This window comes from Macaca nemestrina, chromosome 6 (genome assembly GCF_043159975.1).
Source record: "Macaca nemestrina isolate mMacNem1 chromosome 6, mMacNem.hap1, whole genome shotgun sequence".
Taxonomy (NCBI): domain Eukaryota; kingdom Metazoa; phylum Chordata; class Mammalia; order Primates; family Cercopithecidae; genus Macaca; species Macaca nemestrina.
In genome coordinates, this window is record NC_092130.1 from 180514705 (window position 1) to 180530273 (window position 15569).

The window sequence follows — 15569 nt, forward strand, 5'->3', positions numbered from 1 at the left end:
TGCAGTGATATACTACAATTTAGAATGAAATGATATTGAAAGATTAAAGTCATTGAGTGAAACCATCCCAGGCGTGCACGCTGACCCCACACACATATACACACAGTCACACACACACATTCCTACACAGACACTCACACTCACAAACATATACACACACTCACATGCACTCTCACACACACACACACAGTGGCACAGCATCCTTCCTGCCCTCACATCACGTCCTGGTCCTGACCCTACCTGCTGTACTCCCCCATTACTGCAGGGATTCTCAGCTGGCCCCACAGGGGAAGCACCCACCTCAGCCTGCACAGAACGGCCCCATCCTCGACTCTGGGCACCCGGCAGGTACAGCTGTCCTGGCCCAAGACCTCTGGGTTCTCTGCCACCATTCCAGTAGGTCATGCTGCCGAGGGGGGCCAGATGGCCAAACTAGGGAGGGCCCAGTGGACATAAGCCCAAAGACAGGGACAGCATGCAGGGAGGGTGTGTGAGGGAGGCTCCTCGTGCTGGGAAGAAGGAGCACCCACACCTCATGGCTCGGAGCTGCTCGGAGTTCCTCTAGAGACACCTGGGATCCCAGACTACTGAGGTCACCGCGTGGCTCCTGGGTCTCCCCCTCACAGATCAGTGCACCCAGCTGGCCTCGTCCTCCCAACTCAACTGCCCTGGGTATGGAACAGCATATACATGGGGAAGATTTAACCCCAACTCGTTCTTACAGCTGTTCACTGCGTCGCACGCTCATCACTCCAACGTGTTGCACAGTAGTAGCAGTTCTTTAAGGAATCTCCATACTGTTTTCCACAGTGGTTGTACTAGTTTCCCTTCCCACCAACAGTGTCAAAGTGTCCCCTTTTCAACACATCCATGTCAACATCTGTTATTCTTTGATTTTTTACATTATGAATATTCTTGCAGGAGTAAGATGGTGTTGCATTGAGGATTTTATTTGCATTTCCCTGATAATTAGTGATGTTGAGCATTTTTTCATATGCTTGTTGGCCATTTGCATATCTTCTTTTTGAGAATTGTCTCTTCATGAGCTTTGCCCATTTTCCGATGGGGTTTGTTTTTTTTTTGAGACGAGTCTCACTCTGTTGCACAGGCTGAAGTGCTGTGGTGTGATCATGATACACTGAAGCCTCTGCCTCCTGAGTTCAAGCATTTCTCCTGTCTCAGCCTCCTGAGTAGCTGGGATAACAGGCGCCCACTGCCACACCCAGTTAATGTTTGTATTTTTAGTAGAGACTGGATTTCACCTCGTTGGTCAGGCTGGCCTCGACTGTTAATCTCAAGTGATCCACCAATCTCAGCCTCCCAGAGGACCAGGCTTACAAGAGTGAGCCAGCACACCCTACTGGATGATTTTTTTTTTTCTGATTTGTTTCAGTTCCTTTTTATATTCTGTATATTAGTCTTTTGTCGGATATATCGATTGTTAGTATTTTCTCCAATTCCGTGAGTTGTCTGCTTACTCTGCTGATTATTTCTTTTGCTGTGCACAAGCATTTTAGTTTAATGAAATCCCATCAATTCATCTTTGTTTTTGTCGCATTTGGTTTTGGATTCTTGGTCATGAACTCTTTGCCTAAGCCAGTGTCTAGAAGACTTTTTGCGATGTTCTCTTGTCGATATTTTTATGGTTTTGGGTCTTAGATTTCAGTCTTTGATCCATCTTGAGTTGATTTTTGTATTAGGAAAGAGTTGAGGATCCAGCTTCATTCTTCTGCATGTGGCTTGCAAATGATCCCAGCACCATTTGTTGAATAGAGTGTCCTTTCCCCACGTGATGTTTCTGTTTGCTCTGTCGAAGCTCAGTTGGCTGTAAGTATTTGGCTTTAGTTCTGAGTTTTCTATTCCGTCCAATTCGTCTACATTCCTATTTTTATATCAGTACCATGCTCTTTTGGTAATTATAGCCTTGTAGTATAGTTCAGAATCGGGCAATGTGATGCCTCCAGATTTGTTCTTTTTCATTAGTCTTATTTGGCTATGTGTGGTCTTTATTCATTCCATAAGAATTTTACGTTTTTTTGTTTTGTTTTGTTTTTTGTTTTGGTTATGTGAAGGATGATGATGATATTTTGATGGGAATTGCATTGAATTTTTAGTTTGCTTTTGGCACAATAGTCATTTTCACAATACTGATTCTACCCAACCATGAGCATGGGATGTGTTTCTATTTATTGGTGTTGTCTATGATTTCTTTCAGCAGTCTTTTGTACTTTTTTTGTACAGCTCTTTCACCTCTTGCATTAGGTGTATTCCTAAGTTGTTTTTGTTTTTTTGTTTTTTTTCTATGTTTCTTTTGCAGCTGTGGCAAAAGGGATTGACTTTTCCATTTGATTCTCAGCTTGGTCATTGTTGGCACATAGCAGTGTTACTGATTTGTGTGAATTGATTTTGTATCCTGAAATTTGACTGAATTCATTTATGAGATCTATTAGCGTTTGGATGAGTCTTTAGGGTTTCCCTGGTATATGATCATATCGTCAGAGAATAGCGACAGTGTGACTTCCTGTTTACCAATTTGAATGCTCTTTATTTCTTTCTCTTAAAAAAATTTTTTTTTCTTTTTGAGATGGAGTTTCGCTCTTGTTGCCAAAGATGGAGTGCACTGGCATGATATTGGCTCACTGCAACCTCCGCCTCCTGGGTTCAAGTGATTCTCCTGCCTCAGCCACTCGATTAGCTGGGATTACAGGCACCCGCCACCACACTCAGCTAACTTTTGTATTTTTGGTGGAGACAGGGTTCACCATGTTGGCCGGGCCAGTCTCGAACTCCAGACCTATTTCTTTCTCTTCTCCGATTACTGTGGCTAGGACTTCCAGTCCTGTGTTGAATAGAAGTGATGAAAGTGAACGAGTGTCTTGCTCCAGTTCTCAGGGGCAGGGCCTTCGACTTTTCCTCATTCAGGATAATGTTGGCTGTGGGTTTGTCATAGAGGGCTTTGATTACCTTGAGGTATGTCCCTTCTTTGCTGAAATTGCTGAGTGATTTAATTATAAAAGCATGCTACATTTTGTCACATCGTTTTCCTGCATCTATTGAAATCATCTTGGATTTTTTTTTTAATTCTGTTTATGTGAAGTGTCACATTTATTGACTTGCATGTGTTAAACCATTCCTGCATCCCTGTTATGCAACCCGCTTGACCATGGTGTGTTATCTTTTTGTTATGCTGTTTGATTCGGCTAGCTAGTATTTTGTTGAGGATTTTTGCATCCATATTCATGGGGGATATTGGTCTGTAGTTTTCTGTTTTTGTTATGTCGTTTCCTGGTTTTGGTATAAGGGTGCTACTGGCTTCATGAAAAGATTTACAGAGGAATCCCTCTTTATCTTTTGGAATCGTTTCCATAAGATTGGCACTAATTCTTCTTTGAATGCTGTGAATTCACCCTGAACTTGTTTTTTGGCAATTTTTAAATTACTGTTTCAATTTCACTGCTTGCTATTGATCTGCTAAGAATTTCTGTTTCTTCCTGGTTTAGTCTAGGAGGGTTGTATATGTCCAGGAATGTATCCATCTGCACTAGATCTTCTGGTTTGTGTGCAAAAAGGTGTTCATAGTAGCCTTAAAGGATCTTTTGTATTTCTGTGGTATCAGTTGTAGTATCTCTCATTCCGTTTCTAATTGAGCTTCCTTGGATCTTCTCTCTTCTTTCCTTGGTGAGTTTTGCTAATGGTCTATCAATTTTGTTTATCTTTCCAAAGAACCAGCTTTTTGTTTCATTTATCTTGTGGGGTTTTTGTTTGTTTGTTTGTTTGTTTCAATTTCATTTAGTTCTGCTTTGATCTTTGTTATTTCTTTTCATCTGCTGGGTTTGGGTTTGTTTTGTTCTTGTTTCTCTATCTACTTCAGGTGTGACCTTAGATTGTCTGTTTATGCTCTTTCCGACTTTTTGATAGAAGCATTTAATGCTATGAATGATCATCTTAGCATCTCTTTTGCTGTGTCCTAGAGGTGTTTTTGTTTGTTTTTTTGAAATGGAGTCTTGCTCTGTTGCCCGGGCTGGAGAGCCATGGTGCAATCTCAGCTCACTGCAACCTCTACCTCCCAGGTTCAAGCAGTTCTCCTGCCTCAGCCTCCCGAGTAGCTGGGATAATAGGTGTGCGCCACCACACCCAGCTAATTTTTGTATTTGTAGTAGAGGTGGGGTTTCATCATTTTGGTCAGACTGATGTCAAACTCCCGACCTCAGGTGATCCGCCTACCTCGGCCTCCCAAAGTGGTGGATCACAGACATGAGCCACTGCGCCCAGCCCTAGAGGTTTTGATGAGTTGTGTCACTATTATTGTTCAGTTGGAAGAATGTTTTAATTTCCCTCTTGATTTGATTATTGATCCAAAGATCATTCAGGAGCAATTATTTAATTTCCATGTATTTCTGTAGTTTTGAGGGTTTCTTTTGGAAGTCATTTTCCACTTTATTCCACTGTGGTCTGGAAAAATACTTAAGATAATTTTTATTTTCTTACCTTCATGGAGACTTGTTTTGTGATCTGTCATATGATGTATATTGGAGAACGTTCCATGTACTGATGGAAAGAGTGTACATAGTGCGCTTGTTGGGCAGAATTTTCTGTAAATATCTGTCAAGTCCGTTTGTTCTAGGATATAGTTTAAGTCCATTGTTTCTTTGTTGACTTTCTGTCTTGATGACCTGTCTAGGGCTGTCCATAGAGTATTAAGTCCCCTACTATTATTGTGTTGTCATTGTAATTTCTTATATCTAATAATAATTGTTTTATAAATGTGGGACATCACATGTTAGGTGCATATATATTTAGGATTGTGATATTTTCCTTTTTTTTTTTTTTGAGACGGAGTCTCGCTCTGTCGCCCAGGCTGGGGTGCAGTGGCTGGATCTCAGCTCACTGGAAGCTATGCCTCCCAGGTTTACGCCATTCTCCTGCCTCAGCCTCCCGAGTAGCTGGGACTACAGGCGCCCGCCACCTCGCCCGGCTAGTTTTTTGTATTTTTTAGTAGAGACAGGGTTTCACCGTGTTCACCAGGATGGTCTCGATCTCCTGACCTCGTGATCCGCCCGTCTCGGCCTCCCAAAGTGCTGGGATTACAGGCTTGAGCCACCGTGCCCGGCATGGATTGTGATATTTTCCTATTGGAGTGATCCTTTTATCACGATATAATGTCCCTCTTTGTCTGTCTTAGCTGTTGTTGCTTTAAATTCTGTTTGTCTGACATTAGAATAGTTACTCCAGCTTGCTTTTGATTTCCATTTTCATGAAATATCTTATTCTACCCCTTTACCGCAAGTTTATGTGAGTCCTTATGTATTAGATGAGTCTCCTGAAAACACCAGATACTTGGTTGATATATTCTTCCCCATTCTGCTATTCTGTATCTTTTAAGTGGAGCACTTACACCATTTATATTCAATGTTACTATTGAAATGTGAGGTAGTGTTTTATTCATCATGGTAGTTGTGGTGTTTTTCTTTGTTCTATTGTTTTATAGGCCCTGTGAGATTTATGCTTTAAGGAGGTTCTATTTTGGTGTATTTTGAGGTTTCAGATTTAGAACTTCTCTTAGCATTTCTTGTACTACTGGCTTGGCAGTGGCTAATTCTATCAGCAGTTGTTTGTCTGAAAATGACTTTATCTCTACTTCATTTAGGAAACTTAATTTTGCTGAATACAAAATTATTGGCTGTTAATTATTTTGTTTTCAGAGGCTAGAGATAGGACCCAAATACCTTGTAGTCTGTAGAGTTTCTGCTGAGAAATCTGCTGCTAATATGAGAGGTTTTCCTTTATAGGTTACTAGATGTTTTGCCTCACAGCTCTTCCGTTTGTTTCGTATGTCTTGACTTCAGATAACCTGATGACCATGTGCCTGGGTGATGATCTTTTTGCAATAATTTCCCAGGTGTTCTTTGAGCTTCTTGTCTTTGGACGTCTAGAACTCTAGCAAGGCCAGGGAAGGTTTTGTTGATTATTCCATAAAATAAGTTTTCCAAACTTGTAGATTTCTCTTCTTCCTCAGGAACTCTAATTATTTTTGGGTATGGCCATTTAACCTAATCCCAGCTTTCTTGGAGGCTTTGTTCTTTTCTTAAAATTCTTTTTATTTTTTCCCCTTACTCTGATTGGTCTATTTACAAAGCCCTGTTTGTGAGCTCTGAAGTTCTTTCTTCTAGTCATTCAATTCTACTGTTGAAACTTTCCGATGCATTTTGTTTTTCTCTTAGTGTGTCATTCTTTTCCAGAAATTGTGTTTGTTTTTTATTTGTGATCTCTATTTCTTTGCAGTACTTTTCATCTCTAACCTGTACTGATTTTTAAATTTCTTTAAGTTGGTTTTCACCTTTCTCTGGTGTCTCCTTGAATGGCTTAAAAATCAACCTTCCGAATTCTTTCCAGGAATTCTGATTTTCTTCTTGGTTTGGATCTATTGCTGGGGAGCTAGTGTAGTCTTTTGAGGGTGGACTAGAACCCTGTTTCATCATATTACCAGCATCACTTGTCTGATTCCTTCTCATGTGTGTAGATTATTTCAGTGGGAAGATCTGGAACTCAAGGGCTACTGATAAGATTCTTTAGTCCCAAGGGGTGGTCCCTGACTTGTGCACTCCCCTTCCCCTGGAGATGGAGCTTCCTGCAACCCAGACAGCAGTGATTGCTATTGTTCTTCTGGGTCTCTCCCCCGAGCAGGGCTACCAGGCTGGTGCTGGGGAATATCTGCACAGAGGCCTGTGATGTGATCCGTCCTCAGGTCTCCCAGCTGTGAATGCCAGCACCTGCCCCGGTGGAGGCGAAAGGGGACTGAAGTGGACTCTGTGGGGGTCCTCGGCTGTCGACGGGTTTACTGTGCTGACTTTGTCAGAGGCTGGTTATTCTAGCAGTGAAGTTGTCACGTGGACAGACTCAGGACCTCTGGTTATCCAGGATGCTGCAGGAGGTGGAATTAGCTCTTGTTTTCTCCTTCCAAGGAGCAGGGTTGTTCTGTCATGAGTTGCTGTTATGTCCCGAGCTGGTTGGCCTCCAGCCGGGAGGTAGCACTTTCGAGAGAGCAGCAAAACTGTCACCTGTCCTTTGGAATCGCAGCAGCCTGCGGCTTCTTTCAAGGCTCTGTGATTTGTTGTTGTTATTTTTCTGGTACGGTCCTGTGGTGGTTCCTGGGGCAGAAGTCCGCAGTGTGAGTCTCCACATGCTGTTCTCTCTGTCCTGGTGGGAGCTGCACGTCAGCGCTGTCTCCCATCTGCCATCGGCCCTGCACGCTTTCACTTGCTTCCCAAAACAGTTGTGTTGTGTGGTGGAGATCGGAAGGGTAGTTCACACCCCTTCAGCAGCAAACATGCCGTCCTGAATATTGAAACTAACTGGTTTCCATCCTAAATGCCTTGGCTGAGCCGCCATCTCCTTGTTTCAGTGCTGGGCGCCACAGGCTTGGAGCTTTTTAGGCTCTGGGAGGAGGCACAGTGGAAATTGAGGCCGCTCCAATGTCGCTTTGCACTGTGGCCGCCTGGCCACCTTGCTGTCTCTGGCATCATGGAGAGTGTGGGCAGGGGACCCCCGGCCCTCTTCCTTCTTCTACTGCCCCGGGGGGAGCAGCAGAGATCAAAGGGGCTGGTGGAGGGTAAAGATATTATTCATGTTTTGATTTGTTTCCTTTACATTTTGATTTTTCAGTCCAGTTGGGACTTATCGTTGTAATCAGGGAGATAAGAGAGAAGGTTATTTTATCCCACAAAGTAACTATTGATTTTCACCTTGTGTATTAAATATTGCACCTTTCCCCCTCAAATTGAAAGACCCCTTTTATGGTTCACCGTGTTTACCTAAACACAGGCAAATAACCCTCTAGAGATATTTTCATTTTCATTTACTTTCAACAATTCTTACACATTTATTTTTTCCATACAAGCTTTCAAATGACTTTGTCCAGTTCCTAGACACATGGAATTCAAGTTGCAGTTACATTAGTTATGCACTGTCCGTACGGAGGGGCCCACGTCACAGCCCCCACAGAGAAGCAGCAAAGGTCCCAGAAGCCAGACTCTCCACCATGGCCAGGAAGTGGCACGCAGCCCCCCTTCCCCAGGTGTGCACCAGCCCCAGCCCTCACAGACACCAGCAGGGGCTCGGCCCAAACCTTCCTGGGCAGAAGAGACAGGGCCTGTGTCCCTGGAAAAGTCACTGTCCCTTATTCCACAGCCAGGGGATGGAGAGCTTTCCTGGATCTGGACAAGGCCCTGTTGGTAGTTATCACACCTGCAGAGAATTCATGTAGACTTTTGCTTAGTTCAGCAGTCAAGGTGTATGGCTTATTGGGAAAAGTTCATTCCCTTTCAAATGACCCATTAAGTCTTCTATGAAATTGCTTTTCTCAGAAGGGTGATTGGCAGAACTACTGTGTAGATCCGAAGCACTTGAATTTCACTTTGAATTATCGTGTAACTGTGGTCTTTTAAGTAAAATATAAAAATGCTTTCTCTATGATGCATTTTTATCAAAATTAATAGGAACATAACTATAACTAGACTTACAAACGTTCACTCTAAAACCAAAGCAAAAGGAAAAACTAAAATTGTGTAATGATTGCCACATCAGTGTATATACATTGTAGAAAATGAGGGAATAGCAAAGATTCCTAGGCAAAAATGAAAGTCACCTGACCCACCTGAAGCCCCTGTGACAAGTGTGATGTGCTGTTTTATAAAATTACAGTCACCTTGTAGCTCAGTGTAGCCCAGCTGCACTGACTGAGGACACAACCTGTCCAAGGCTCTGGTCTAGGGCAGGGCTGTCACACTGCGGGAGGCACTGCTTTACAGAATCCAAGTGGGAAGGAGTCCTGGTCCTTTACACCAGAAACTCCTTCTGCTTCCCAATGTGCAGTAACCCGGGAGCACTCACACAACTTCCCGGGAGCTGCTAGTCTCCAGGTTCTGAGACACGTGGGCCTCACAGCAGTGGTGCTTACGGGACACTCTGTGGCCTCCAGTGCTGCCCTGAGCCCCCGACAAAGCTGAGATGTGTTTCTCTCCTTTTGCTTGCCCCACCAGAGTCAATGCCAGGGACTCCCTGCAGATTTACAGGCGCCCCTCTCCGTTCTCCAGTACTGTTCACCCGGAAGGGGGTTCGACGGCACAGGTAAGTTGCAGTCACCAGCACTGGAACACGAGGACAGGGCCGTGTGCAGAATGTGTGGTCTGAGGTCCCCCAAGCTGAGGTTAAGGCAGTATTCAGATGGAAGCACTCTGTGTCCAAGGGTGCTGCTCCCCTGGGAATGATGGGGGGAGCGCAGAAGAGAGATGGAGTGAGAGGCAGGAACGCTTCCCAGCTGTGGGTGATGCCACATCGGCAAACACTCTGGCAAAGCTTCAGATGCTGAGCGTATACTTATCATATGACCCAGCACTTCCACTCCCAGATTCTTACCCAGGAGCATGGAAAACAACATGTGTGCACATGTAGCAGGTGTTTTTCTTTGCTAGAGATTCCACAGGGAGGAACCACACATGGGGTGTTGGAACAAGAAACGTCTTTTCTCACATATCTGGAGGCTGGAAGTCCCAGAGCACAGTGTCTGCAGGGTTGGTTTCTCCCAAGACCTCTCTCCTTGCCTTGTAGACGGCCACCTGTTCTCTGTGTCCTCCCACAGTCTTCCCTCTGTTTTTGTCTCTGTCATAATCTCCCCTTCTTAAAAGGACACCAGTCCCTCTGGATTAGGGCTCACCCTAATAACCTCATCTAACGTCAGTTACCTCTTTCAGGACCCTGTCTCCTCATACAGTCACATTCTAGGTCACTGGGAATCAGAATGTCAACCTATGAATTTGGAGGAGGATAGCGTTCAGCTCATAATGCAAGGATTCAAGGGAAGGGTGCTGTCCCACCAGTGAGATCCTATTCCATGATCCAGGCATCCTTGAAGTACCATTACTGAGAACTGACTAGTAATGAACATGAATTCTAAGAGTAAGCTCAACCTCAACAACGTCTTTGTTCATCCTGTGCATTTTGCTTCACTTCCCCACAGGAAGCAGATGGTGTCCGGAGTCTGTCTTCACTTGGGTGAGTTTGTAAGTTTAATCGGATTATTTTATCCATCAGTAACATAGTTACACACTCGTCTTATCTCATATTACTTAGGAAAATATGTCATCTGTTTAATGTCTTCAAATAAACTGATGACACAGTAGAAAATCAAAACGTTTCACTTAACATTTATATCCATTCACATAACTTATTGCACTTGTGTCTTACTTGAAAAAATTATAGAATCCTTCATAGCTAACATTTGAACTCATGACCAAAAATCAGGCCAAGCATAGTTATTTTCTAAGTCTATCTTTAAACACATGTAATGGCTGAGTCTGTATATTTTTTTAATGTTTCTAATAGTGTTTCGTTGAGAGACAGGTCTTGTCATTTCACCTCTAAACATGTCCACTGATGATAGCTCTGACCCAACACTGCACAAATCCAGCCCAACTGAACACAACTGTGTCACCCTCCAAACTACAAAAGCTGAAGGACGACCGTTATAGAGGTCATGACCCAGTTTTAAGCACACATTTTAACCACTAACCTGTTTCCATGAGGAAATGAAACTTCTTTGCAGCCATGGTAAGTACAGATTCTTCCCAGAGAACCTCAAGTCAGGATACACTTCTCCCAGAACACAGAGTAACAGGAAATCTAGTCACACATGATGGTGAGTAAATTATTAACCTTTGTTTCCTGTTCCATTTTCCTCTGCATATAATGAACACAGATTAACTTTGTATTTTAAAAGCTACTTTAGACAACATTTCCCAGGGTTTCAGGGTTTAGATATTGCACTTCTACCTTCTAACCTGAGGAACTTTTCATCTGCAGTGATATACTACAATTTAGAATGAAATGATATTGAAAGATAAAAGTCATTGACTGAATCCATCCCGGGTGTGCACGCCCACCCCACACACATACCCACATTCACACACACACATTCCTACACAGACACACTCACAAACATATACACACATACACATGCACTCACACACACACACACTGTGGCACAGCATCCTTCCTGCCCTCACATCACGTCCTGGTCCTGACCCTACCTGCTGTACTCCCGCGTTACTACAGGGATTCTCAGCTGGCCCCACAGGGGAAGCGCCCACCTCAGCCTGCACAGAACAGGCCCGTCCTCTACTCTGGGCACCCAGCAGGTATAGCTGTCCTGGCCCAGGACCTCTGGGGTCTCTGCCACCATTCCAGGAGGTCATGCTGCTGAGGGGAGCCAGATGGCCAAACTAGGGAGGGCCCAGTGGACATAAGCCCAAAGACAGGGACAGCATCCAGGGAGGGTGTGTGAGGGAGGCTCCTCGTGCTGGGAAGAAGGAGCACCCACACCTCATGGCTCGGAGCTGCTCAGAGTTCCTCTAGAGACACCTGGGATCCCAGACTACTGAGGTCACCGCGTGGCTCCCGGGTCTCCCCCCTCACAGATCAGTGCACCCAGCTGGACTCATCCTCCCAACCCAGCTGCCCTGGGTATGGAACAGCATGTACATGGGGAAGATTTAATCCCAACTCGTTCTTACTGCTGTTCACTGTGTTGCACGCTCATTGCTCCAATGTGTTGCACAGTAGTAGCAGTTCCTTAAGAAATCTCCATACTGTTTTCCACAGTGGTTGTACTAGTTTCCCTTCCCACCAACAGTGTCATTTCACCACATCCATGTCAACATCTGTTATTCTTTGAGTTTTTACATTATGAATATTCTTGCAGGAGTAAGATGGTGTTGCATTGAGGATTTTATTGGCATTTCCCTGATAATTAGTGATGTTGAACATTTTTTCATATGCTTGTTGGCCATTTGCATATCTTCTTTTGAGAATTGTCTCTTCATGAACTTTGCCCACTTTCTGATGGGATTCTTTTTTTTTTTTTTTTTTTTTTTGAGACTGAGTCTCACTCTGTTGCACAGGCTGAAGTGCTGTGGTGTGATCATGATACACTGAAGCCTCTGCCTCCTGAGTTCAAGCATTTCTCCTGTCTCAGCCTCCTGAGTAGCTGGGATAACAGGCGCCCACCGCCACACCCAGTTAATGTTTGTATTTTTAGTAGAGACTGGATTTCACCTCGTTGGTCAGGCTGGCCTCGACTGTTAATCTCAAGTGATCCACCAATCTCAGCCTCCCAGAGGACCAGGCTTACAAGAGTGAGCCAGCACACCCTACTGGATGATTTTTTTTTTTTTCTGATTTGTTTCAGTTCCTTTTTATATTCTGTATATTAGTCTTTTGTCGGATATATCGATTGTTAGTATTTTCTCCAATTCCGTGAGCTGTCTGCTTACTCTGCTGATTATTTCTTTTGCTGTGCACAAGCATTTTAGTTTAATGAAATCCCATCAATTCATCTTTGTTTTTGTCGCATTTGGTTTTAGATTCTTGGTCATGAACTCATTGCCTAAGCCAGTGTCTAGAAGAGTTTTTGCGATGTTCTCTTGTCGATATTTTTATGGTTTTGGGTCTTAGATTTCAGTCTTTGATCCATCTTGAGTTGATTTTTGTATTAGGAAAGAGTTGAGGATCCAGCTTCATTCTTCTGCATGTGGCTTGCAAATGATCCCAGCACCATTTGTTGAATAGAGTGTCCTTTCCCCACGTGATGTTTCTGTTTGCTCTGTCGAAGCTCAGTTGGCTGTAAGTATTTGGCTTTAGTTCTGAGTTTTCTATTCCGTCCAATTCGTCTACATTCCTATTTTTATATCAGTACCATGCTCTTTTGGTAATTATAGCCTTGTAGTATAGTTCAGAATCGGGCAATGTGATGCCTCCAGATTTGTTCTTTTTCATTAGTCTTATTTGGCTATGTGTGGTCTTTATTCATTCCATAAGAATTTTACGTTTTATTGTTTTGTTTTGTTTTTTGTTTTGGTTATGTGAAGGATGATGATGATATTTTGATGGGAATTGCATTGAATTTTTAGTTTGCTTTTGGCACAATAGTCATTTTCACAATACTGATTCTACCCAACCATGAGCATGGGATGTGTTTCTATTTATTGGTGTTGTCTATGATTTCTTTCAGCAGTCTTTTGTACTTTTTTTGTACAGCTCTTTCACCTCTTGCATTAGGTGTATTCCTAAGTTGTTTTTGTTTTTTTGTTTTTTTCTTTGTTTCTTTTGCAGCTGTGGCAAAAGGGATTGACTTTTCCATTTGATTCTCAGCTTGGTCATTGTTGGCACATAGCTGTGTTACTGATTTGTGTGAATTGATTTTGTATCCTGAAATTTGACTGAATTCATTTATGAGATCTATTAGCGTTTGGATGAGTCTTTAGGGTTTCCCTGGTATATGATCATATCGTCAGAGAATAGCGACAGTTTGACTTCCTGTTTACCTATTTGAATGCTCTTTATTTCTTTCTCTTAAAAAAATTTTTTTTTCTTTTTGAGATGGAGTTTCGCTCTTGTTGCCAAAGATGGAGTGCAGTGGCATGATATTGGCTCACTGCAACCTCCGCCTCCTGGGTTCAAGTGATTCTCCTGCCTCAGCCACTCGTTTAGCTGGGATTACAGGCACCCGCCACCACACTCAGCTAACTTTTGTATTTTTGGTGGAGACAGGGTTCACCATGTTGGCCGGGCCAGTCTCAAACTCCAGACCAATTTCTTTCTTTTCTCCGATTACTGTGGCTAGGACTTCCAGTACTGTGTTGAATAGAAGTGATGAAAGTGAACAAGTGTCTTGCTCCAGTTCTCAGGGGCAGGGCCTTCGACTTTTCCTCATTCAGGATAATGTTGGCTGTGGGTTTGTCATAGAGGGCTTTGATTACCTTGAGGTATGTCCCTTCTTTGCTGAAATTGCTGAGTGATTTAATTATAAAAGCATGCTACATTTTGTCACATCGTTTTCCTGCATCTATTGAAATCATCTCGGATTTTTTTTTTAATTCTGTTTATGTGAAGTGTCACATTTATTGACTTGCATGTGTTAAACCATTCCTGCATCCCTGTTATGCAACCCGCTTGACCATGGTGTGTTATCTTTTTGTTGTGCTGTTTGATTCGGCTAGCTAGTATTTTGTTGAGGATTTTTGCATCCATATTCATGGGGGATATTGGTCTGTAGTTTTCTGTTTTTGTTATGTCGTTTCCTGGTTTTGGTATAAGGGTGCTACTGGCTTCATGAAATGATTTACAGAGGAGTCCCTCTTTATCTTTTGGAATCGTTTCCATAAGATTGGCACTAATTCTTCTTTGAATGCTGTGAATTCACCCTGAACTTGTTTTTTGGCAATTTTTAAATTACTGTTTCAATCTCACTGCTTGCTATTGATCTGCTAAGAATTTCTGTTTCTTCCTGGTTTAGTCTAGGAGGGTTGTATATGTCCAGGAATGTATCCATCTGCACTAGATCTTCTGGTTTGTGTGCAAAAAGGTGTTCATAGTAGCCTTAAAGGATCTTTTGTATTTCTGTGGTATCAGTTGTAGTATCTCTCATTCCGTTTCTAATTGAGCTTCCTTGGATCTTCTCTCTTCTTTCCTTGGTGAGTTTTGCTAATGGTCTATCAATTTTATTTATCTTTTCGAAGAACCAGCTTTTTGTTTCATTTATCTTGTGGGGTTTTTGTTTGTTTGTTTGTTTGTTTCAATTTCATTTAGTTCTGCTTTGATCTTTGTTATTTCTTTTCATCTGCTGGGTTTGGGTTTGTTTTGTTCTTGTTTCTCTATCTACTTCAGGTGTGACCTTAGATTGTCTGTTTATGCTCTTTCCGACTTTTTGATAGAAGCATTTAATGCTATGAATGATCATCTTAGCATCGCTTTTGCTGTGTCCTAGAGGTGTTTTTGTTTGTTTTTTTGAAATGGAGTCTTGCTCTGTTGCCCGGGCTGGAGAGCCATGGTGCAATCTCAGCTCACTGCAACCTCTACCTCCCAGGTTCAAGCAGTTCTCCTGCCTCAGCCTCCCGAGTAGCTGGGATAATAGGTGTGCGCCACCACACCCAGCTAATTTTTGTATTTGTAGTAGAGGTGGGGTTTCATCATTTTGGTCAGACTGATGTCAAACTCCCGACCTCAGGTGATCCGCCTACCTCGGCCTCCCAAAGTGGTGGATCACAGACATGAGCCACTGCGCCCAGCCCTAGAGGTTTTGATGAGTTGTGTCACTATTATTGTTCAGTTGGAAGAATGTTTTAATTTCCCTCTTGATTTGATTATTGATCCAAAGATCATTCAGGAGCAATTATTTAATTTCCATGTATTTCTGTAGTTTTGAGGGTTTCTTTTGGAAGTCATTTTCCACTTTATTCCACTGTGGTCTGGAAAAATACTTAAGATAATTTTTATTTTCTTACCTTCATGGAGACTTGTTTTGTGATCTGTCATATGATGTATATTGGAGAACGTTCCATGTACTGATGGAAAGAGTGTACATAGTGCGCTTGTTGGGCAGAATTTTCTGTAAATATCTGTCAAGTCCGTTTGTTCTAGGATATAGTTTAAGTCCATTGTTTCTTTGTTGACTTTCTGTCTTGATGACCTGTCTAGGGCTGTCCATAGAGTATTAAGTCCCCTACTATTATTGTGTT

General features: G+C 42.8%; 1 protein-coding gene across 22 annotated transcripts in view; it reads left to right on the forward strand.

Moving 5' to 3' along the window:
• Window positions 1-15569, forward strand: part of LOC105464584 (probable palmitoyltransferase ZDHHC11B) — a 125793-nt gene that overhangs the window by 72382 nt on the left and 37842 nt on the right. For 18 of the 22 annotated variants that reach the window (XR_011625190.1, XR_011625189.1, XR_011625183.1 and 15 more), the window contains 2 exons: window positions 9039-9126; window positions 10016-10050. The exons of the other annotated variants lie outside the window; for them this stretch is intronic. Coding sequence is in view for 4 of the 18 variants with exons in the window: in XM_071099143.1 (XP_070955244.1) it covers window positions 9039-9126; window positions 10016-10050 (123 nt within the window). In the remaining 14 variants the exon portion in view is untranslated. The remainder of the gene's footprint in view (window positions 1-9038; window positions 9127-10015; window positions 10051-15569) is intronic. 22 annotated transcript variants of the gene reach the window in all.